Here is a 25,893-nt window from a genome sequence, read left to right as displayed (position 1 = left end):
TATCCACATCCTCATACAGTATAAATAATTGTTGTAGTAGATATAATACTTCATTTACTCATCCAATTTTTTCAGTAACCAGTTATTGAGTATCAACTATGTACCAGAGACCGTCTTAAATACTGAAGACATAACAGCGAACAAAACAAAGTCACAAAGTCTCTTCCCTAACAGAACCTTAATTCTAGTTACTACCAATAACTAGACAATAAAAAAATAAATATCTTATCAAATGGTGAGAAGTGCTATGAAAAACAGAGCAAGAGGTCATCAATTTTAAGAAGCATCCAAATTTTCCACACTACTAGGTAAGAAAAAACATTACCAATTAACATTACAATGTTAATCAGACACCACTGATTCTAAGACACCCCAATTTCAGGGATGTTATAATGTGGAAAAATGTGTACCTTAAAATCAACATTTCTGGTAAAAATACAAAAAAAGGAGACAGAAAATGCAGGCAAGACACAGGACCCTGTTATTTTAGATAGAGAGTCTAAGAGAGTCTCACTGACTTCAAGAGAGGTAAGACACCAAGTAACTCTCTGGAAGAGGAATCCAGTGAGAGGAAGGAGCAAGAGTAAAAACAGGGCAGTGCACACATGTGTGGCACACGGGAGGCACAGAAAAAAAGGCAATTAGGCCCAGAGACAGCGGATGGGAGGGAGAGCACAAGTAAATGAAACTGGAGAAGGTGCAGAGGCCTGAAGACACAAAGCCTTGCAGGTCATGGCGAGATTCTTATTCTGAGCGGGATGGGATGCCCAGACACATTTTCAAAACGTGAATCTAAAACAGATGACCAGGATCTAGTTGATGCTTGTAAAAACAAAATCATCACGTGTTTTAAACCCTGCCAATTCCATAGCTATACACTAAAATGTTTATAAGTGAGGCCATTTCCAGCCTAGGATAATGAGGTACAGTGGTTCCTTAAATGTTAAATATGGAATCAATCATCAATATAGCTTAAAAAAGACAATAATCCAGTAGATTAGAAAAATGAGAATACTGGTAATGAGACGTTCTCAGAAAGTTACAAAAAATAAGCTACTGAAGTATTTCTGTGTTGGTCTTGACCAAAGCTAGTAGTCCAATTACCATTAAAGAAGAATGATTTTTACTGTGTGGCTATAAAATGCTAATTTCTAACCCGCCATGAAGTTGAAGATGCTACAGAGTTGATTTTACTACATTAAGTTGTAAGAAAAACAAAGTAATAATCCTGTAATACGTTAAAATCATTGTTTCTTGACGCATCTTTCTAAACTCTCTTACCTGCTGGATGAGGTGCATACATTTGGAAGACTGCACCCCGTACGCATTGTTGACTACGTGCGGAATGCCGTAATCAGCACAAATCACAGCCAGTTCTTCTAATCTACAGACATAAATATTCAACAGAAAGACATATTTTTACTGTGCTTTTATAAATTACAGTGTGAAAACTTTTCTAATTTAATAGTTATTCTTAATGTACACTAGGAAAAAAATGGGAAAATTGAAATTTCTATATCAGAATTTTAGCATAAAATTCAGCAGCAGGCACTTTAGGATAAATCTAAAAAAGCTTTTAAAATAATGTTACCAATAAATGAGAAAACGGGTATTTATAAAAACTTACATAGATGGTAGCTTTTAAATCGCTTTAAAATTTCCTATATATATATATAAAGCAAGAAGCAGATTATAATGACCCCTTACAAGGTGGTATGCTCATCTTTAAATGCTTTTGGTTGCTTATTATACTAAAGCTAATATCTGCAAAATAATTAGCATATCTCGAAATCTTAAGAAATCTCACATTTAACATCTCATAAAGTAAAAAATACATTTTCAAGTAGACTTTAATGTATTAAAAAATACAGAACATTAAAACGTTTCAGTACCAAAATAACATTTTCCAACAACTTGGAAACTAAAGAATCTTTTAAATAGCTGCCAGTTTTAAATTCACTCTTACTTTTTCATTTGACACTCCTTATATTAAAACAATTTGAGAGTCTAACTCTATGTAAAGTAAGGTAATAAATTTCAATTAGAATGTAATAAATGATGTTCCTCTGAGAAACTAACTACTACTTGTGACGGAGGTGATCTCTTAATAGAAATGTCTTCACATGCGGTGAAGCTAAGACTAAATCCTATGATTTAATAAAGTTAAATTTTTGAAAAATGTTCTTTCTACAATATAAAGAATCTAGAAGCAAAGCACTTTTATTCAGTAAAAGTTCTTTCCCACATGGATGTATTTCAAATATCTATTACGTAGTTTTATTACTTACTTTTGCCAAATACGTTTTCTTTTTTAGTAGATACGCGTTAATATGTTTTTAAAGTATAGATAGGACTGACATTATTCTGTTCATTCGTCCGAAGTTTTCAATTTACTTCCTTAAAGTATTATGAATTAAAAAGTCATTTTATCATTCATTTTCATAAAGCTCACAAATTGACACAGGAACCTTTCTACTACTTAAATTAATCAGATGTCGTTTTTAACAAACTAGACCTTCTGGGATACACCCAAGTATTTTCTTCATAAAATGCACTTTTATGTGTTTGTGTTCTAATGAAAGCATTCCTTAATAACAAAGTTCCTTGACAGTAAGATACTATAACAACATAAAGTACGATTTTAAAAAGAAAAAAGAATCACTTGTGAGTAGTTTTAAATACTCAGAATTGAGGAAGTCTGCTCATGTTTAGAGCGTATATAAAGGTATTTAACGAAAGGCAAGAGAGACAAAAAATCTTACATGTGAATCAAATTGTATTCTAACTTAGCAGCCAACTGAAGATCAGCTTGTCAAATAGAAAAAATTATATCCTTTTTTATTACATTTCCTTTGACTGATTTTGCCCCACAATACTCTGTCAAATTAATTAATAAAGACAACATATATATACAACTATTCAAATTAAGACTATAAAGGAATTAAGCTTAATGCAATGAAATAAAATCATATTTTAAATTTAATAAAATCAGAAGTTCAAACATATTACTACAACTGTGTATTACCATTTTCCTAAAGTTCACCCATACCAGAAACAGTCATTATATAACACAACTAAAAAAAATGGCACATGAGAATTTTGCTCACTGATAAAAAACTTTTGTGATTTGTTTCCAAAAGAGATAATACATGTAAAATACTTAACCCTACACCAAGCATACTGTAAACATCAAAAAAAAGTCAAAATGAAACAAAACTATCCTCCAGCATAAATAATCTAATATAGGGGCCCCTAGGTGGCTCAGTTGGTTCAGCATCTGACTTTGGCTCAGGGCATGATCTCACAGTTCATGAGTTCAAGCCCCGCCATTGGGCTCTGTGCTAACAGCTCAGAACCTGGAGCCTGCTTTGGATTCTGTGTCTCCCTCTCTCTCTCTGCCCTCCCCCGCTCCACTCTGTCTCTCTCTCTCTCAAAAATAAACATTAAAAAAATCTATCACAAATATCCATGTGCTGTTTTCAGAAATGGGATTTATTTCTATCACATTAAAATTCTTCTAGATAGCAATATCATCAATGAAGAACAATAGGGATGTTTATTTAATATTTCAATACAAATTTAAAATCTGATTGGTAAGTAATGAATAAACAACAAAAGCATATGTAACATAATCTTAAAATAGAATCCACAGAGTAACATAACAAGGTAAATTTTCAAAAGCATGCTCTTAAAATTGTCTCTTAAAACATGCCTATAATAATAAGTAGTAATAATAATAGTAAAATGATAAAAATTAACATACATTCATTACTGCCGAAGTATGTGATTCCATGAATTAAAACTAAAGTATATACAACTCAACCTAAAAAAAATAGTCCAAGTCAATATAGTTTTCACAAATTATTAGCACATCAGTTCAAAATGTTCAAATGAAACAGTTGCTGTCAAAACTAGGAATCTGTATTACTATACTCAGGCCTATTACATTTCCAGAATAAAAATTTGTGGACACCCTTTAAAGAGTAAACATTTGCTTTTTCCCTTTCTGCTTTTCTTTATTCTTTTCTTCCCTTTTCTCTTGAGAGAAGAAAGGTGCAAGTGAGCAAGGGGGAGGGGGAGGGGGAGAGGGAGGGGGAGAGGGAGAAGGAGAAGGAGAGGGAGAGGGAGAGGGAGAGGGAGGGGGAGAGGGAGAGGGAGAGGGAGAGGGAGGGGGAGGGGGAGAGGGAGGGGGAGAGGGAGAGGGAGAGGGAGGGGGAGGGGGAGAGGGAGAGGGAGGGGGAGAGAAGAGAGAAAGAGAGCAGCAATGCTCTCCTGAAGCGAGGCTCCAGCTCAGCCGATGTGGGGATGTGGGACTCGAAATCACAAACTGTGAGATCATGACCTGAGCGGAAGCCAGATGCTTAACAACAGAGTGACCTAAGTGTCCTTGCTTTTTCTTAAATGTATGCATTTTTCTCAAAATGCAAAGACATCCACTGTGAACACTTGAGTGTACATGTGAGTTAATCTTCCAATTAAAAGAATTCAAAAGGCAATAAATAATCCTAAAATTTTCTATTTAAAAATCTGTTAATACTGATAGTTCTTACATAGGAAAACTTACTGTAAGATCAAAGAAATGGAGATAGCAATGAAAACAAGTAAATCCAACATTATGCTTAGAAACTTCTACAAAACAATGAGGAAAAGATACACAGAGATTAGAAACAGGAACAAACAAGAAAACAGAGATGTTTTTTGTCTGCTCAGGTCCACTTGCTACTAGTTGTCTTCCCAACTTCTCTATCCAAATTTTCATTTTCCCAAACCATTGTCATTTCTCCACCAGTCCATTCACCTATTTACTGCCACGTGTTACTTAAGCATGTTTGACAATTAGTATGTCTGCATTTCACTTAAAAGACCAATCAACATCTACAGGACAGTATTTACAAATTATTTACCTATCAGGCACCCTTGGAGCAAAACAGGAGGTAGTAGAATGAACGCACAGAATGTGATCAGGCCCAAGTTCCCGGACTTTAGCCTCCACTGCTTCCAGGTCTGTGCGCAGCTCGTCACCTTCTAACACGTTCTCTATCACCACAGGTTCAAAACCTAACCAAGCCAATCCGAAATCAAAGTGTTAGGTAAACGAAAGTAAGAAAAATCCTGGAACTCTAGGAAACAGTGCCATTCTGCATAAGAACTCTAAATATTTGATTTGGCCAGTGAACCCTCCCCTAGTGATAAAGACTTGGCTCAATACTGGTATGAGTCAAAGGCAGGTCAAAATAATGTGAAAGACCCCTAGACCACAATTAGGACCACAAAACTATTTAACACTCAGATATGCCCAGAAAGATATGCCTATTTCTGGGAAGGAAAACAAATGTCAAATAGACACCTATAAAAGTAATTACACAGTCACTGATAAAAGGATCACTTAGTACATACAATTTCAGACCACAGAAAAGTAAATCTACTCATTCTCTGGCAACATTTCATTCTAAGTTCACCTTATGTCAGGAATGAACAAAAAAATACAATTCAAGTACCAAAACAAATCACAATCAATTTAATATTTTACTGCTAAGGAAAAAGTAATGCATTTTAGTAGCCTAATGATCACTGACCCATCTCATAGTTTATAAGGGTCTTCTATAACTTACATACAAAAACTTTCCCAATTTTCAATTGAATTAGTACACTTAACTAGCATATGCTCAAAGGTCTACCCAAATAATAACTATGTAATCTTGTATGGTGAATATTTAGAGATCCATGAACATTAAGAGTTGTATGTGCAATATATACACTAAATAATGTATGGAGCATTTATTTTTTTCATATGAAATTTATTGTCAAATTGGTTTCCATACAACACCCAGTGCTCATCCCAACATGTAAAACATTTAGATAACTAAATTATTTTGTAATATTAGTAAGTACTTAGGGTAAAAGTAAAATATAAGTGCTTAAATCTTACAAACTGGATAGAAACTAAACTTGGGAAATTTGACACATAAAGTTATTATGCAGTTACATCTTGAGTCTTCCCAAATAGCAAATCCACAGCAGACTAGATTCATGGATTTAGGGGCTGTAAGAGATTTAGAAACCATTTAGCTGACCTCACTCGTGTCAAAGATAAGGGTGCTGAAGTTTAGGAAAATTGAGTGGCTTTCACAAGACCACACAACAAATTAAAGCACAGTTATGAGCAAGTAGTTTTGTGTTCTAAAATCCATATCAAGTTGTCTGCATTCTACCTACAGAAATATAAAAACCTGGCCACTATAAAATCAATTCAATTATGTTGGTGCAGAGATGTCCAGGTTTTATACCTGTATTTTCACAGCTATCAAAACAAACACACAAAACTTTACTTAAATAAGTAGCTTCCTAATTACAGCTGATTTTCTATTATTTCTCAAATTCTCTAGACACAATCTTATTTTTGCTTTTAAAACTTTTTAAAATGCAAATTTTTTTTGAGGATACAACTATCTTATTTACTAAGAATTAGGCTATCCTAAGAAAGGATAAACTATAAATTGTAGTACAAATCCTAACATCTTTTGGAAAAGTTTCCAGTTTTTCAACATGGCAATCTTTCCCAGAGGTTTGGTTATTAGTTCTTTGGTTAACATGATATAAATAAACAGACTTAACAACTTGACGCCACTTAAAATAAATCAGAATATTTTTTAAAAGTCTGTCAGTTTCTGCTATATGTCCTTACTATGAATCCCTTTACATGAGTTTCTTTAGGATTACCTATACAGTTTAATTATAGCCTAATACAGTTCATTTCATACAACACACTGAGGCCATTCAAAATTAACCTCAAATTCTCAAATTCGACTTGAATTAATCAAGCTAAATACTAAAATATCAAAGTAGAGTTTCTGCCTCATTTATACTTAATAATGTCTATATCCTTACACTTTTTCTTTCTTTCTTTCTTCCTTAACTTAGAGACAGAAAGAAAGAAAGTGTGTGCACGTGTGCACGTGAGTGCAAGCAGGGAAGGGGCAGAGAGTAAGGGGGAGAGAGAATCCCAAGCAGGCTGTGTGGAGTCTGACGCTCAATCCCATGAACTGAACCATGAGATCATGACCTGAGCCAAAATCAAGAGTCAGACATTCAACCAACTGAGCCACCCAGGTACCCCTGTATCCTCACACTTTGATTCATGCTAATAATTTATGTGTATTCCACTTATGTATATGCAACAACCATTCCTGAAGCACGGTCTATGCTCCAAGGATTGCCGTTGGGCATTTCATATGCCATCCTATTTAATACTCAAAACAATCTTGTGAGACGGGTAATCATATTCTTTAAACTGGGGACATATGATACAGCAATTCCACTTCTGAGTATACACCCCAAAGAATTCAAAGCAGAGACTCAAACAGGTACTTAAGCACCCATATTCATAGCAGCATTATTCACAAGAAACAAAAAGTGAAAGCAACCCAAGTGTCCATCGATGAATGAATGAACAAACGAAATGTGAAATATACATACGTATATCTATGCAAATGTATATATAAACAGTGGAATATTAGCCTTAAAAAAGGAAAGAAATTCTGATACGTGCTACAACATGGATGAACTTTAAAGATACTATGCTATGTGAAATAAGCCAGTCTCAAAAGGACGAATACTCTGATTCCACTTATATGAAGGACCCAGAGTAGTCAGATTCATAGAGACAGAACGTAGAAAGGTGATTGTTAGGAACTGGGGGTAGTGTGGAGGGAGCAGTTATTGTTTAATGGGTAGAAACTCAGTTTAAGAGGATGAAAAAGTTCTGGAGCTGGTGTTACGCAATGGTTGCACAACAATGTGAATGTATTTAATGTCAGAGAACTATACCTTTAAAAATGATTAAAATGGTAAATCTTGTTATGTGTATTTTATGACAATACAAGGAAGGAATAGGAACACACTTAGTTTCTTTCTCATTCATCTATCTCTATATAAACAGTCTGAATCTTCCGCATTATATATGCCACTCCTCTTCCTTTACCTGCAGTGATCATGGATTTAAAGCAGGACTTCTGGTCTATTCTCGGCCATATAATATATTTTGCCTTTGGTCTTCTGTGTCGTAATGTTAAGAAACACAAGGTTAGACTCATACCAGTTGCCATAGGAACTACAAAGCAGTTGGTCACTGTATGGACACCTAAAAATAAGAAGTAAAAGAGAAATTAGTTATTCCACTGAAAAACCAGCACCATTCTTGAAGAAATGATATACTTCTTCAATTAAATAGTAAGAGTTATAGACTTAGTGCTTCTTCTGTCCTTGGTCTCAGGAGGCTCACTGCCAAATTCATCCTCCTGGCTTATGGTTCTGATTTTCCATCTTTTTCTAAAGGGTTTTAAAATATATATATATATATCTTTTCAAAAGCCATTTATAACCTATTGGGAAAGAGGCATTAATAAAAGATATTAGGCAGAAGTGTGTATGGCTGGTCAGCCAAAAGTATTATGATTAACATAGTACATACCAGCCAACTTTATGATGTCCAGGACCAAAGAATTGGTAATTTTGTTCAAAAGGCTAGAACCTGCAGCTTTTGGTTGCACAGCAGAAATATCACCCGATCGTCCAATTCCATGAATGAACCTAAGCAAAAAATGGGCCAACAACTGGACAAAAATATTCAGTGTTCTAAGTAATCCACTGTATAAGTATATAGACACAATAATCAAAACAACAGGCAACACTTGACTATTGTAGACATTTTTCATACACTATTAACAATGTAAAAATATCCTAGTTAAGTGGAAACAAATTCATCATTTATACTGTGGTAGCTAGTCTCCCAAGATGGCCACCATCAATTCCTCTTCTCCCTATGCTACACACTACTCTCAACACCAAGAGAGAGAATCAAATTCCCCTGCATTGAATCTGCACTGGCCTTAGTGAACTGCTTGGCCAGGAAGAATCTAGCAAGAAGTGATGGTCTGGAATTTCTGATCTAGGTCAAAGAAGCCTTAAAGCTTCACCTGACCTCTTGAAGGGCTTCCTTTTGTGGGAGTTCCCTCTCATAATCCAGCTGCCATGCTGGGAGAGGCCCATGCCACCTGGAGAGGCCCATGCCACCTGGAGAGGCCATCTGATCTCTCAGCCATCTAAGTGAGTCAACTTAGATAAACTGTCTAGTTGAACCTAATGACTAAACTCTCAGCCAACATCTGACTACAACTGTATGAGAGACAGAAAGCAATAATCATCCTGCTGAGCCCAGTTAACCCTCAGAACTGTGAGAGATAATAATAAATGATTGTTTTCAGCCACTAGGTTTCGGGGTGTATGTTAGCAGCAATAGAAAATCAGAATATATGTAACATCAGATTCTCTTCTTTCTTCCCATTTCCTTAACCAGAGCAGTGGACTAAGTTCCCATGGGCATGAGCTGCTATTTCAAATATCACCTTAATTTTAAAAATACTACAGCTGACCCCTGAAGGCAGGAGTTGGGGGGGGGGGGCACACAGTCAAAAATTCACAAATAACTTTGATTCCCCCAAAACTTAATTACTAATAGCCTACTGTTGACTGGAAGCCCTACCAATAACATAAACAGTCAATCGACACATATCTTGTATGTGTATTATCTACTGTTTTCCAATAATAAGGTAAATTAGAGAAAAGATCATGTTATTAAGAATATCATAAGGAAGAGCAAATGCATTTACAAGTACTGTACTATATTCATCAAAAACAAATCCACATGTGAGTGGACCTGCACATTTCAAACCTATATTGGTCAAGGGTCAACTGTGTATACTCCTTAAAATAGTGCGCAAATCTACTCATTTTGATTAGATGATGTCATACACGTGAGAGACACTTCTGAATATTCTTCAGAATCAAAAGTCTGTTTGTACTTTATAGTTAGATCAGAAATCCTTCACGCTGGGATTATCACAGAACACTAGTGTTATACTTCATTATCCTGGAAACCTAATGTAGAAAGCATTTTTTTGCAAATATTATAAATCATGTTATCAGCCCATTTTAACCACGAATTTTTCATCCAAGTTATAGATTCATTATTATTATTAGTTCCGACTGCAATGGTTTTGATTGAAATAAAATTCTACTATCTGCAGAAGAGTTTCATCACTGCAAATTTCAAGACAGGAGTGTTTACTAGTTTACCTATATTTCACGGAAACTTTGAAGAACAGAGAAATGATCATATTTGGAAATACTACCAATTAAATGGTTAACAGAATTGATAAAAAGCTCCCTAAAATATTGCAAAAGAAAAAGGTGACTTAATAATCTAAAATCAAATTTAAGGTATCTTTCCTGCATCTACTGCAACAAAGCAAGGTATTTATAAAATAACTCATTTTAGATACAGATGAACAACATTTTAAAGTTCTACCTACATATCATTCTCTTAAAAAAAAAAAACAAAAAAAACTTGCAATGTTAGAAAAGAAACAGCAAACTGGGGCACCTGGATGGCTCAGTCGGTTGGGCAGCCGACTTCAGCTCAGGTCATGATCTCACGGTCCATGAGATCAAGCCCTGTGTTGGGATCTTGCTGACAGCTCGGAACTTGGAGCCTGCTTCAGATTTGTGTCTCCTTCTTTCTCTGCCCCTCCCCTGCTCATGGTCTGTCTCTCTCTCTCAAAAATAAACATTAAAGAAATTGAAAAAAAAAAAAAACCCCAGCAAACTATAAACAACCTTAACATCTTTAAACTCTTACAACCAAACAGGCTTATTACATTAAACGTTATTAACAGAACGTATAGGCAGTATTGTTCACCACCCAGAACCTGACAGAATAGCCACCACTGTCATCCTACTGTCCTGAAAAACACATACTCAAATTGTTTCCATCTCCCTGTTGCATCTAGTTTCTATGTCCATTTGAATAGGGAAGAAGTAGGTTACCAATGGACATTGTATAATTTAATATGTTACTATTACCACCATTGTTTTTAACAAAAAAAGGGGGGGGGATGTCTTCTACTTTAAAAATATACCTGTAGGGGCGCCTGGGTGGCGCAGTCGGTTAAGCGTCCGACTTCAGCCAGGTCACGATCTCGCGGTCCGTGACTTCGAGCCCCGCGTCAGGCTCTGGGCTGATGGCTCAGGGCCTGGAGCCTGTTTCCGATTCTGTGTCTCCCTCTCTCTCTGCCCCTCCCCTATTCATGCTCTGTCTCTCTCTGTCCCAAAAATAAATAAACGTTGAAAAAAAAAATTAAAAAAAAATATACCTGTAATGACGCCGAGCAACTAATGCAGATGCCACTCTCCCTTCTCTTTCACCAACACCACAATTACCCAGGAAGTTGTTGCTGTCCATGATCGCAAGTTCATGCAAAAAGAGTTCAAGTGTACTTTCATCCCAACCATCCTCTGGACACTTGCCCTTTAAACAAAACAAAACAAAACATGTACATTGAAAAAAACCATCCCCCAGGGCCTTACTTCAATACATTTTTTAAACTTTGTAATGTGTATTTTGCCATACTCCTTGCTTTCTAAACTTCAGACATAAATTTCGCACTATGAGGAAACCTCGAATAGGCAAAACATTCGTTACACTGCATTACAATTCTCTACAGATTGCCAGAAGTGATAATAAATGAATACGATGAGATTTACTCAGGTGTGATGTTTCAATGAGTTAAAGTAGCTGAAAACCAATAAACCTTATCTTCAACGAGGGCTGTTCCAACCAGGCTGCTGAAACTAGGGATTGTCAAACGTCGGTGAAATTAAAATTCGGGATACCGGTAGGAACGAGACCTGTGAAGTTCGGGGGCAGCTCTTGGCTCGAGTTAGTATGTCGTGGTTTAGAAACAAAGTGTTCCGTGAGTCCTTGGGCGTAGTGGAAGACGGAAGATGCGAACCTTGCCCTTTTCGCCAACAAAACAGTAACAACTGGGACTTCCACATCCCGAAGTTAGAAAGCAACCAGACTCAAAACTCCCGACTCCCGCACGCTCCCTTCACAACACTCTCTGGGTTTTGCTGACTTTGGTGAGGCTGAGAAGGAGCTGAGCGCAGCAACTCAGCACAATGCTTGCCAAGCTGCGACAGACTGCCGCGGACAGGTCTCAACCAGCAAAGAAGAGCGGGTGGGCAGGACGCAGCACGACCGGGGCGCTGGGCGGAACCGGAGGCTGGGGGGGGGGGGGCGCTGCGGCTGGAGAGGGGCCCGACAGCTCGGTACCTTCTCCAGAAGCAGCCGTACGAGGTGCTCATGCGAGCGGCGGGCCTCACAACCCTGCCGCACGTACGCCGGCGACACCAGCCGCTCGCCCGCCGCGAAGCTCTCGCGGTTCATTTCGGCGGTGGCGACCGCAGCAAGAGAACACTCGACACACCCTGCACCCACTACTGAGCCGGGACGCAACTCGCCGCCTGGACGGTACGGCAAGGCCTTGGGACAAAAAGCGCGTCTCGCTTTCGCACATGCGCAATCCGCATAGATGGTGCACTAGCAAGCGTGGACTTGAGCATGCGCAGACGTCTGCGCGTGTGGCGGGCTCCTGAGACGGGCTTAAAGGAAGAGTTTGCCCTTGTGCAGAGGGGCCGAGGAAAGTACAGGGGAGCTATGTGAACTTCTCTGCAGAAAAACTTTCGGATCTTACGTGTTCCAACTCCGTTGAATGGTGAGAGTTGCGCAGTCTGTGCTTCAGCCTTACACAGACTCATATTGCAGAACCCTTTTTCTCATATTGCAGAACCTTTCATCCTTTTTGCACGTCCCAACATTTCCTATTATAGCCTTGACAGCCCGCTACGAAATAACCGTGTCCCGCTCCTTCCGTCCCTTGCACTACAGAAAGCCCCAATACTTGTCACCCACCAACTGATTTTACTTTTTTTTTTGTATACCCCACACCCACGCCCACATACCTATGGATATAAACTTCCTGAAGTCTAGGGACTTGGTTTTCGCTGCCATACCTCCCCCAAGCGCCTAGAACAGTGCCCAGAATATATAGTAGGGACTACAAAAATTTTCATGTTGATTTAATGAATTGCTTTGACCATTAAACAACCCAGGGCTAGGTATGGGATATATAGGAATGAAAAGATAGGATCCCTGCTTTCAACTTCCTTGCACTCTTCTTAGGTGAGCCTACAGTAATTGCTGACATCGCTCGAGTCCACTTGAATTGGTTCATACTCGCTTGCAAAAGCTGATCGTTAAATGTGCGGTAATTTTGTGAGCTGGTTTTTAAATACAGCCACTTTAAATTATATTAAAAGCAAAAGTGATGAATACACAAACTTTATCACTTCCTGCTTATTTTTACTACATTTTATTGTTTAAAGTGCGCTTCTGAGATTATTTACCTCTATTATATCCGTGTGGTGGAATCACAACATAATGGTGTACCACCGCACATCTCTTTCCAACTCCCTGTTTAGGGGCATCATGATGGGAGTTTGGAATTGGCCATGGTAGAGTGGCAATCACCATGGAAATCAACAACTGCTACACATCAGGCCCTGACCTCCCTGCTGCTGCCCAGGAATTAATTGTTTAGTATGTACCAACTCACCACTGTTCCTACTACATGTTCCCAGAGCATCCTACCATTTGTCAGCCTGGTACTTGTCAAGCTGCATTTCCATTGTTAATTTTCTGTTTTCCTCAACTAGATTGTGAACTCCGGTTTGACAAAAGCTATATGGGATATCTGTGTTGAAAGCACAGAACTAAACACAAAATAGATGGGCCACAAATTCAAATTTATCTGAATGATTGACGGTTTAAAAACTTTGTAAAATTACACAGAAATATAAGCCACAAAAATAATGAGAATTTGGCTCATTTTTTAAAGTAAACATCAGCCTTCAAACTTTTGAAGAGTTCAGTTCTTATTCCCAAAATACAACTATTTTTGCAACTTCTTTGGAAAAGCCTTCAAAGCTATCTTGTCGGGGCGCCTGGGTGGCGGAGTCGGTTAAGCGTCCGACTTCATCCAGGTCACGATCTCGTGGTCTGTGAGTTCGAGCCCCGCGTCAGGCTCTGGGCTGATGGCTCGGAGCCTGGAGCCTGTTTCCGATTCTGTGTCTCCCTCTCTCTCTGCCCCTCCCCCGTTCATGCTCTGTCTCTCTCTGTCCCAAAAATAAATAAACGTTGAAAAAAAAAATTAAAAAAAAAAAAGAAGAAGAAAAAAAAGCTATCTTGTCAATCACATGTAAGTGTAAGACCCATCTCATTATTGAGTGGACACTCTAGGTTTTTGAGCCAGCAGTTTCTCTCACCTTACTTACCAGTCTTAATTTGGAAAAATGCTTGTTTCCAGAAACTAAATCCATCATCAAGGTATGCCTTCATAGAAATTATTCAAAAACTGCAGGCTGTGGAAGCAATTTCAAAAGAGGTATTCCAATATTATTTTCATCCATTCACACACCCAATGAGTATTGAACATCTAATATTTTTTTTAATTTTTTCTTTCTTTCTTTCTTTCTTTCTTTCTTTCTTTCTTTCTTTCTTTCTTTCTTTCTTTCTTTCTTTCTTTCTTTCTTTCTTTTTTTTCTTTAGAGAGAAAGCGCCTGTGCAAGTGGGGGAGAGAGGGAGAGAGAGAGAATCCCAAGCAGGCTCCATACTCGGTGCAGAGCCAAACGTGGGCCCCGATCCCACAACCCTGAGATCATGACCTGAGCTGAAATCAAGAGTTGGATGCTCAACTGACTGAGCCACCCAGGTGCCCAGGCATCTAATATTTTTAATAGCACAACATCAGATAATTTAATTGTCTTTACAAGATGTAACATAGTTAAACATAGATCCAACATTCATAGTCTGAATTTTGCTTGTGTCACTAGTTGTTTGACTTTGGGTACATTGCTCGTACTCCCTGAGCTTTACTTTCCCCATTTGTAAAATAGGAACATGGAGGAGACCATTGTCTTGATTAAATGAGATGTAATCTCTCAATGCCGTCTTTGCCTTGATGGACTGGTTGCACAAATGGACAAGGACTAGACCTCGTCTGATGTCGTAAGAACCCCAACCCATAATCTCTGCAGTAAGTAGCCCAGGGAGCCAAACCAAAACCCCTGCAGCAATCTCGCCAGAACAGTTAGGACTCAGTCAATGACTTCCAGCTTCCCAATTTTTTCACTTGCTTCCAACGCAGGACTAACCAGAGAAAGCCAAGTATGCTCCCTAAACCAATGACATAAGATGCCCTTTTCTAATTAGCCTACCTCCATCTTCCCCTTGCTGACAACTCCCAATCAGAGCATACCTGAACCCTTCCCATTTTTTTCACCATAAAGCTTTTCCACCCTTCTGCCTGCCATTGAGTCTCCAAATGTGAGTGATGGTGACTAACTCCCTTGCTATAGGAAGCTCTGAATGAATAGTCTCTGTTTATTATTTGGGTGGTCTTTGTTCCTTGCCACAGTTTTCCTGGAGACTCCACTGAGACATGGTGTGCACTGTCCATCACTGTGGCCCCCAGCCTTTGACCAGATGTGGTACACGCAGAAGACCCTTGTGCCTTGCTGCTTGTGGCCTGTCAAGTCTGTGCCATCGTCGTAAGTCAGTGCTGGGTCTGAACTCTGCTATCTTTGCATGGAGTTCCTCAGCTATTTATTGTACTTATTCTATCCTTGGTGGAATCAGGCCATTCCTTTTCATTCTTTTTTGGCTGTCTTTTATATTTTTATTTTGTATTATGCTACCTGAAAATGCTGTTTGTCATAAAAAGGAGAATCATAGGGTAGAACACAGCCATAGACCCTGTGAGCCTGTTGTTCAAACCAGCCTGAGAGACCAGTGAGTTTGAAGTTCTCACCAGATGGCCATCCATTTGGACAAACATCACTGTGGGTCACCAATAAAACTGAGTGAGGCACTCCTTCCATCTTGATTTTTGGTCTTGAGAATTTGCCTTTAATTTAGAGAGGGGGCTCACTCTAATTTTCTACCTGCTGGGGGGGGGCACAGGTTGTCAGGTCTGTGTTTGGAGGGGCCAACCCTCAGGTGGGAGGCCTGAGACACAAAGAGCATAAGCATCACTTTCAACCAACCATTGCCAGCTCTCCTGGGTTTGTCTAAGCCTAAATCCACTTCCCCGCCAGGAAAAACTGCTGCTTCTTATACGTGGTGTCATTACAATCCTACTTCTGGTGGCTGTCTCTCTTAGTGGCATAACTTCAGCAATGAGGATCTGGGCCTTCCGTGGCCACGCTGCGGGACATTTGACTTGGATAAATTTGGTGTTGATAGGCAACCTAGAAAAGAAGGGGAATTAAGATTTCTCAGGTCAATGGACTGCAGTTTTTAACTGGTATGCAGAAGTCTCCAAAAGAAATTCTGGTTCAAAATTTATTTCACTTAAACATTCTTTGATCAAAGCTCGTGAGCAATTTGACAAACTTAGGCAACAAGAAACTAGACTCATTTCCTAGTAAATCCTTCCTGTCCTTGTCTTCCAGTGGCCTCCCTATATCCAATACCCCTCTACTTCTTTACCCTTCTCATCTCTGTCTTTCCTCGCTTCTGTCAACTATGCCATTCTCTTCCTCTTGAGCAGACCCCCCCCTCCATGTTTGCCCAACAGCCTCCTAACGCCACAAAATATCACATGCCTCTGAAGATCCGTATCTTATGAGCCAGATAAGCAGGCAAGTGTAGAATTTAAACTTTGGATGATGAATTAAGACGAATTAAGAGCTATAGTTAAAGACCTCCTTACAAGACCCCCAACAAAACCAGCAACTATTCCTAGAAGAATTTACAATGCTTTTGGGTACATATGATTCAGGGCTACCTAACCTACATCGGCTTGTATACATGTTGGTCAGAACCTCAGATGCTAAATCTTGGATAACAAAAACTAATCGGATTGACGCAGAAAGGGGTCTACAGGCTCTCTTTTATCCACAATAAATCTAGGGTTTAAAAAAATCCTGAAAAGTAGGGCAAAGCCTCTTACAAGCCATACCCCTAAACATTTCCAATAAAAATTAATCAGACTATAATTTAATCATGAAACCAAGAAAAAAAGGTAAAAGTGTAAGATATTTTTTTTTGTGCTAGACTAGAAAATACCTCTGACAACATTCGGGAGTTAATAAAGGTGTCAGTGTAAAAGCAGCCCTTTTATCTCATTCTGTCAATGGAGTTAAGCCTGAAACTGAAGCCTAATTCAAAAATAGAAATTAGAATAGGAAATAGCACCTTTGCCCAAACACCTGTTGGTATATTTTAAAAAGGGTTTAGAATCAAAATGAGACAGAGTCTAAAATAAACTATGATCTTGCAGAACCAACAGCTAGGTGATACACCTTCCAAGCAACCATTTTTGACAAGGACGCTGTAGACAGTATAAATAGAAGGGACACTGGCAAAACAGAATGTCCTATCTCATAAAAGAATACCAGGGACAAAGGAAAACCCTCAATCCTGATCAAAAAGGGTACTCTAAAGAAGGAAAAAGCTCCCAATATCCTGACTTACCCTTAAATGCTCAAGTTGAATAAATACAGTTGGTGAACCTACTCAATTCCTGGTAGATAGGTGCTGCTCTTACTACATTAAACTCCTCACTTGCTCAAAGTCTTTCTCAGACTAAACATGTGCACAGTTCTTTCAGACAGAAATACAGATAGGTCTTTCAGACAACCCACAGACTTTTCCTAACTCCCAGCCCTTAACTGTAGCACTTACTCTCTTGAATGAAAAGCACTCCTTTCTGCTCTGTGATAGCACCCCTGCGAATCTGATAAGGAGAGACTTACTCCACAGCTGTAATTGTAATATTAAATGCTCAACAGAGGAACTGTTAAAGTTCCAGAGCACTCTTCTATTCATAATCAAATTGTGTCTGTCAAGATATACCTTTGCCCTCCTCAGTATAATTTATGCATACTCCAGATAAAGTTCTTGCCATCATACCTGACATTCTATGACCTTCAAAGTCCACTGACACAGAAAAAATAATTGGAGCAGAATGCAGAAAGTTCTACTTACCAAACAGGGAAGGGTTATCATTTTTCTCAAGACTTAAGGACAATCAATAAAATGTTTGTCCCTTGCTTCCCAGTAGTACCTAACCCAAATATCATTTTGGCATAATTCTACCTAAAGTTAAGTTGCTTCAAAATAGTTAATCTTTGCTTTGCCTTTTTCAATGTGCCAGTCCAGGATAGCACATTGTATTCAGTCATCATGTCTCCTTCATTTCCTTCAGTCTATTATAATGTCTCAGTTTATTCCTGTTTTCCATGTCTGTGACAATTTTGAGGAATACTGGTCAGATACTTTCTAGAATGTTCCTCACCTGTAGTTTGATATTTTCTCATGGTTAGACTAGGGTTATTGGTTTTGGAGAATCCCATAGAGATGCAGTGCCCTTCTCATATCAGTTGTACATGACATTCAAATGATTTAATCACTTGTGGTATCCTAGATTGGATCTTGAAGTGGAAAGAAGATATTAATTAGAAAACTAGAGAAAGCCAAATAAAGTCTGAAGTGTGGTCAAGAGTATGTGTCAAGCTGGCTTCTTAGTTTTGACAAATGTATTATGGTATCATTAGGGGAACCTGGGTGAACATATGAGAACCTTCTGTTTTATCTCTGTAATTCTAAAATTATTCCAAAATTACAAAAAAGTTTACTTTTAAAAAATGAAAGAGACATTTTCAGATGAAAACAGAGAATTCTCACCAATAGAATACCATAAAAGGAAGCCCTAAAGGGTATTCTTAAGGCAAAAGGAAACTGGTTTCAGGTAGAATATCAAATGCAAAAAGGGGTAAAAAGCAACAAAAATGGCAAGTTATTGTGGTAAATGTAGGTTAATATTGTCTATATAAAAAAACTACAGTAATGTGTTGAGGGGTTTATATATGTATAGAGTCAAAGTACATGATTGGCATTTAATTATAGAGGGACTTAGTAAATAGAGTTAAGTGTTATAAAGGCTTTGTACTCATAGAGTGGCCCATGGAGGTTATTAGAAGGCAGAATCATGGACTTCTTCTCAGACTTACTAAATCAGAATTCCTATTTTAACAGGGTCCTCTGTTGTGGGAGATAAACTTAGGAATCCCCCGGGGTTACACCAGTGGGTTGACAAGTCATAAAGAAATACAAAGTCATAAAATGTTCACACCCAAGCTTGGGTAAACCAGATTGACACTCCAAGAATAGCGGGGTGCAAAGACACCCTGAGAATAGGGAGGCACAAAGGTGCCAGGAATAGGGAGGTGCAAAGGCACCCCAAAATAGACAGAGAGAGGCAAAATCCTGAAATAGAAACAGTGCAAAGGTGCCCAATACATAGAAATAACAAGATTAAATATTCAGGGTGAAAGCACCCCAAATTTAGTACTATAGCAGAAAAGCTCCTTTCATAGGAGAATAGGGCCAGGTTAGGTAAATTGGTGAATTGGACTGTGGACCACTGCGCTGCAGGCAAAGCAGTCCAGAGGGGAAATGGTTAACAAAAGAAAAGGTGCCTTGTCAACCCTGAGGTTATTTCCCCTACCTGTCTCGTCCCTGAGGCTAGCTAAGGTAAACATAGGTGCTGCCTCATGTCCGCTGTAAACAACGCTCCTCCCAACTGCCTGGCGCCCGGATTTTGTTTTGTATTAACCCAAACCCCTAACCACAAATATCCTCAAGACCCCCTTTCCCTCACGACCACAAGTTAATGTTCACAGATTCATTGTCCCTTTGTGCGTGTCCATCACCATGTTTGTAAGCCTTCTGATCCTAATAAAAACAGGCAAGGACCCTTATTCGGGGCTTGTCTTTTCCCAGACACTAGCCATCTCTCGCTTTAATCCCGCGTCCGCTCCTTTGCTGGCCAAAAGAGAACTTTAGACATAGAGTCTATGACACTCTATGATTTACATACACATTAAAATTTGGGAAATTCTGTTCCAAAGGTACTTCTATTGTCTCAAAAGAGAGTAAAAGTACCAACTGACATTAGATTTTTGTAAATATAGAATTTATTTTGTAATCTCCAGGATAACCAATAGAGAAATAGTAAAAGATTATATAATTTCCAAACTAATACAAGGGAAAAGAGGATTAATAAAAATTATCAGTTCAAAATGAGGTAGGAAAGAGAGAAAAAGAAATGAGTAGGACACGTAGAAATCAGTATTAAATATGAGTGAGCTGAATATTCCTTTTAGAAGATGATGATTATCAGACTAGATTTTTAATGACAAAAACAATTACATGCTCTTTGCTGAGAATGCATCTAAAACAAAAAGCTATGAAAAGATTAAAAGTTGAAAGAAAAAGAATGGGAAAAGATATAACATGCAAATATTAACAAAAAGAAAGTAAGCACAGATTATTAATATTAGACAAAGTAGACTTTAAGACAAATGGCATAAAAAGGAATACTTCATAAAGATAAAAGATCCAAATCACCCAGAAGGTAGAATAATTCTAAATTTGTATATACTTAATAACATAGTTTCAAAACACATAAAGTCAAAACTGTCGAAAGGAAAAATAGACAATTTTACAGAAATACTGAGATATTATAGAACGGTTTTTAAGAACCAATAGAACAAGTTAGCCCAAAAATTGGTAAAGATACAGAAACACTGTTTAGTAATTTGACCTAATGTACATTCATAGAATGCCGTACCCAACTGGAAATCACACATTCTTTTCAAGCTCACATGGAACATTTACCAGAATTGACTGAATCCTGGGTCATGAAACAAGTTACAACAACTTTCAAAGCTGTGAAATCATGCTCTGACATGATGCAACTAAGCTAAGAATCAATAACAAAAACAAGACTTATTTGGAAATGAAGCATAATCCATACATCAAAGAAAATATTACAGTAGAAGTTAGAAAGTATTTTGAACTCAATGGTAATAAAAATACCACATATCAAGACTTACAGGAAACACCTAAAACCATACATAGGAGGAAACTTTAAAAGTACATAGTAGGAGGCACCTGGGTGGCTCAGTCAGTTAAGCGACTGAGTCTTGATTTCAGCTTAAGTCATGATCTCACGGTCATGGGATCGAGCTCCCATTGGACTCCACTCTGATTGTGGAGCCTGCTTGATATTCTCTCTCTTCCTCTTTCTCTCTGCCCCTCCCCTACTCGTACACACACACACTCTCTCCCTCTCTCTCTCTCTCTCAAAATAAATAAACTTAAAAAAAAAGTATATAGTAGGGGTGGGGGCAATAGGGGAAAAAACATAGAGTAGAAAAGGAAAAAAGGCTAAAACTTTCTGAGCTAGGATTTTTATCTCAGAAATTAGTGAATGAACAGAAAATAAATCCAAAGGATATACAAGGAAAGAAAAAATAAAGACCAGAGACTAGGGAAATAGAAAACAAAGAGGGGACTAGCAAAACCAGTAGTGGTTTCTGTGAAGTGAGGGGAGTCCAGGTCCAAAGGCCAAAGAAACTCCAAGAAGGCAGTGTGGGTGGAGATTGATGTGCAGCAGGTGGCCAGGCAGTGGGAGAAGAGGCCAGACTTCCAATGGTGGATTTGAAGTGAAATGCTGTATGTTCTAGAGGAAATCTCCATCTACTTCTCCCTATGAAATAGTGAGTCTTCCTTATTAATCCACTGTAGGTTTTGGGTCTATTTGGGGGATGCCTTGAAGCACTAAATCCTGTTGTAAGGGAGGTGATAGAGAGAAACAAAGGCAGCTCAAAAGCACCTTGTCCTCTGATTTACACTAATAAGCACTCATACCAAGCCCGTGTACCAGGCACTGCTCTAACTTTACCTGCTATCACTCATCCAGTCCTGCCAGCAGCACGACGATGCTGGTATGATTATCCTCACTCCATTTTACAACTGAAGGAGCTGGGCATCCGAAGGGCCTGGTGGGATGGCACCGTTGGTCAAGGGAAATAGCCAGGATTGTGACCAGGCTTCTGACTCTGGAGACTGTGATCTCCCTCACTCCTCCGCACTGTCAGTATGTAGTATCAGGGTTCTCTCCACTGGGACATGGATGGAATAAGAAGAATAGAGCCAGAAGGGGAGAGAGGACAACTTGCCCAGAAGTGTACTAAGTCATAAAGCCCATTAAATCCCATGACCCAAAGAGTCCCCCAGCATATTGGTGCCAGGAATCCTTGATGCTAAAAGTGCAGAAAGCATCATAGACTCCTCCACTCCAGCACCACTCACACCTCACCCATAAGCAGTCTCCTCACGCCTCGCCCTGCCCCTTTCTCTCCACCTCTCCCACCAGCACCTAGACCAGACCTCTGTCAACCCCCCCTGGACAAATGCAGTGGCCTCTCTGCTTCCACTTTGGCTTATCACCCCTTACCTTTCTCCAGTCCCTACTCAGCAGTGAGAATTATCTTTTAAGTAAATATCAAATCATGTGCTTCCCCTTTCGTTTTCCCATCACACCGAGCATGCAATCCAGACTGACCGGTAAAACCCTGCAAGGTCTGCCCCCCACCGACACCAAGCACTTTCCTCCCTCACTGGGTGGGCTTCCACCTCACTGACCTCCCTACAGACCCTGAAACACACTAAGTTCTTCTTTTCCCACCTCAGTATCTATCCACATGCTGTGCCTACTGCCTTAAAAGATCTTCCCCTCTTCATTTCGCGTGGCTGGCTTCTAGTTTCCTTCTAGTATAAATGTCCCCTCCTCTGAGAAGCCTTCCCTGAGTGTCTTATCTAAGCAGGAATCCTATATATATTCACTGGAAATTCTTTTATGCATTGATTGCTTGTGTAGTATTTGAGATAGAAGCTTCTGGAAGATAAGAACTCTGACTATTCACCTACTCTTCTAGCACTTAGCACAGTGGCTGGCACATGGTAAGCATTCACAAACAGTTTTGAATGGAGAAATGATAAGAATGGGTCCCAAACATTGCATATCATTTGGTGGTTGCTGGATGAACCCAGGTGTGGAGAGAGGAGAGAGCAGGGAGTCAGGGACAAATAGGTGACATGTCAGATTATGAGGGCATTTTATTGTTTTTATTTTTTTTTTAATGTTTATTTCTGAGAGAGAGAGAGAGAGACAGAGCATGAGTGGGGGAGGGGCAGAGAGAGGGAGACACAGAATCGGAAGCAGGCTCCAGGTTTTGAGCTGTCAGCACAGAGCCCAATGCGGGGCTCGAACCCACAGACTGTGAGATCATGACCTGAGCCAAAGTCGGACACCCAACTGACTGAGCCACCCAGGTGCATTTTATGAGGGCCTTTTAAATTGTGCAGGAGCTATTTTCCATTGGGAGATGGAAATAATAAATAATGACCATACCCCTTTGTCATTCTGTTCACATGTGTTCTAAAATGTTTGGGTAGGAGAAATGACAAGTGTCTTAAGCATGGCAGGATCTGGCTGTCATCGACCTCATTAATGAGGCCTCTTAAGCAATTTGAAGCAAAATAACTTCCACGCCAATGCCAAGCTTCAAAGAGCACTTGGAAGGAGGAAGTGGGGGAAGAGTAGAATCAGTAACTAGGTTGCTCAGAGAAGTCTCCTGTGATTAGAAAAAAAAAAAAAAAAAAGTAGTAATTACATTTTGCTGAGACTCAGGATTCAGAAAGCTTGGTCTCGCCTTCATCTTGTCTATTTCAGATGGAGAGAGATGGAATAAAAGTAGATGTGGATGTAGCAGAAGGTAATTTAAGACCTTCCCTGGGATGAGTAGAGCAGTTTCCTCTCTGGAGGGAGGAGAGGGGGGTAGAGAAGGTGGTCTCTGAGCACTAACACTGCAGAGATGGATATAATCCCCTGTAAAAGACGGAGCAAGAGAACAGCTGCAGGAAACTTGTCAGAAGTCTGTGAACCAGAGCCTGGGGCCTGCTGACACTTGAAAAATAGTGAGGAAGAGTTTCCCAGGCCTTTGACACAGAGAGAGGGCGGTGGTGGAGCCCTGATAAAGCCAAGTGGTCAGGGAGTGCTGGGGAAGGTGGCTCTGGAATCAGGCCAAAGGAGTCCAGAGTGGCTCTCTTTCTTTCTCTCTATAAGTTTGGGCAAATTACCCAGTGTCTCTGGGCCCCAGCTTGCTCCTCTGTGAAAGGGGCACAATAATACTAGGGGGAAGGCAATGAGGGATGATAGGGGCTCAGCCCGGCACCCAGCACGGAGGAGCACTCAGCAAATGTGAGACTGGGATCTCTGCCCTTACAGCTAGTGACGACCATGGTAGTGAGTAAGCCATTTGAGCCCAAGTGCGGACTTGCTCACTCGGCTGCCTTCTCATGGACCTTACCAGGGGTGGGAGAACTACAAACTACATTCTCCCAACTCCCTCCCAACTAGCGTTCTAGAAGCAAATTACATGTAGCCCATTAGACATACTTGCACAAGAGTTGGAAGGTGGAGGGCGTACGTATTCTTGCTTCTTTCAACTGTGTTATTAGCAAGCAAGGCACTGGAGATATGAGGGTTGTTTTTGTTTGTTTGTTTGCCTTTTAGAGTCTGTTCCCTGGGTGTCCAGCGGAAATGCGTCTTCCTGATACGAGTAACAGTCTCGGCGATGGGTTCTTGACATCATAGTCCTCATGGTGGTCTTGGCAGGTGGTAGAGCCCCTGGTGGTTCAGTTCTGAAGTATGCTGGGAGTCAGTTCTAGAAGCCCAGTCCAGGGCCCACATCTCTAGACCTCCCAACGATTTTGTAAACATCTTATTCCCTATGCCAAGCTCCTTCATAGTTAAATTATCTAGAGTCATGTCTGCTTCCTGCACTCAATCCTAACTGCTGCTCTAGGTGTTTGCATTTCTTTCCTTCACAATCTCAATTATGTACCGCATTTTTCTGCAAGTGAGAAAACATTTTAAAGCATCACTCATGACACCTGGTAATATTATTTTCCTGCTTTATTCACACCTACGGAAAGACTGACTAAATGTCCTTTCTCCAAATAACTAAGCCTAAAGCATTGACATCCCATATGACATTACAGCTGCCCCAAACTGCAGCTGTAATGCTGGAAGGGGATATCAAAGAGTAATCAGAATAGGGCAGGCCTCACAATCCCAAACCGAGAAAGTGAAGCCCAATCAATACTGACTTTCTTATGGAATGTTGTAAATGGGAAGAGAACTTTTCCAGTATTGCCCAAGAAAGATGGAGCATTGATGACTCAATATAAGTCTTCCCATTTTGAATCTTGGCAGATTCAGCCTTTTCATCGAGTGTGACTCAGCATGCCTCACTGGTGACTGTATTACTTAAAAATAGCCACTCCCTTTGCAATGGACTCAAATCATTTTTGGAAAGAGGCAGAAAAGAAATATATTCTACAACCTTACTTTTCTTGGTTACCCTATCGATAAAAGATCATGCTGAGCCTGTGACACCTCTGCTGGTGTGCTTGTCACTTCTCTATCTCCCAGAACACTCACAAGTTAGCACTCTAGACTTTTCTCAAGCCTCATAGGTCTGAAGTCATTTTATAAATGATTCAGTTCTACAGAACCTGAGAACCATACCACAGAGAACTGAGGACCATTTGTAAACCTATAGACCTGAGTCAAAATCTGAGCCTCACTCTATGAAAGCCCGCTAACCCTGAGACTCTTCTGTCCTTAGAGCCTGACTTGCATTCCCACAAAGACAAACATACACTCCGATAAGTTTTTTTTTTCAGTTTATTTATTTTGAGAGAGAGAGAGAGAGAGAGAGAGAGAGAGAGAGAGAGAGAGAGAGAAAGAGAATCCCAAGCAGGCTTCACGCTGTTGGCATGGAGCCTGATACAGGGCTCAAACCCACGAACCATAAGATCATGACCTGAATTGAAATCAAGAGTCGGACGCTTAACCTACTGAGTCACCCAGGCACCCCAAACATACTCTCTTTGGTCAATTCTTAATTGTCTGCATGTGGCTTATTCAAAAAACCATGTATTCTCATTAAATTAGGAAACTAGTTGAAAAGACCAAGCTCTGGGACTTCAGAGATACGGGTTCAGAGGCTTCCTGG

At 39.6% G+C, this 25,893-nt stretch overlaps 1 protein-coding gene and 1 long non-coding RNA gene across 5 annotated transcripts in view; one reads left to right on the top strand and one right to left on the bottom strand.

The window, feature by feature from the left end:
• The window catches only part of SEPSECS (Sep (O-phosphoserine) tRNA:Sec (selenocysteine) tRNA synthase), a 36,642-nt gene extending 24,258 nt beyond the window's left edge, over window positions 1–12,384 (bottom strand). Inside the window, exons 1-6 of one of the 4 annotated variants that reach the window (XM_019829679.3) lie at window positions 12,173–12,384; window positions 11,211–11,365; window positions 8,471–8,589; window positions 7,982–8,140; window positions 4,905–5,058; window positions 1,282–1,384 (exon numbers count right to left, since the gene is read on the bottom strand). In XM_019829679.3, the coding sequence (XP_019685238.1) occupies window positions 1,282–1,384; window positions 4,905–5,058; window positions 7,982–8,140; window positions 8,471–8,589; window positions 11,211–11,365; window positions 12,173–12,286 (804 nt within the window). In that variant the 5' untranslated portion in view covers window positions 12,287–12,384. Of the gene's footprint in view, window positions 1–1,281; window positions 1,385–4,904; window positions 5,059–7,981; window positions 8,141–8,470; window positions 8,590–11,210; window positions 11,366–11,648; window positions 11,802–11,849; window positions 12,058–12,172 lie in introns of those variants that run through there. The other 3 variants (XM_003985484.6, XM_019829678.3, XM_045056525.1) reach the window with 3 other exon arrangements.
• An 81-nt stretch (window positions 12,385–12,465) lies between these two features.
• On the top strand, window positions 12,466–15,842 carry LOC111560196. The gene is made up of 2 exons (XR_006597176.1): window positions 12,466–12,614; window positions 15,375–15,842. It is a non-coding gene; the product is annotated as an uncharacterized LOC111560196 (long non-coding RNA).
• The last annotated feature ends 10,051 nt before the right edge of the window (window positions 15,843–25,893 follow it).

Source organism: Felis catus, chromosome B1 (genome assembly GCF_018350175.1).
Source record: "Felis catus isolate Fca126 chromosome B1, F.catus_Fca126_mat1.0, whole genome shotgun sequence".
NCBI classification, from domain to species: Eukaryota; Metazoa; Chordata; class Mammalia; order Carnivora; family Felidae; genus Felis; species Felis catus.
This window is presented reverse-complemented; position numbering and strand designations above follow the sequence as displayed.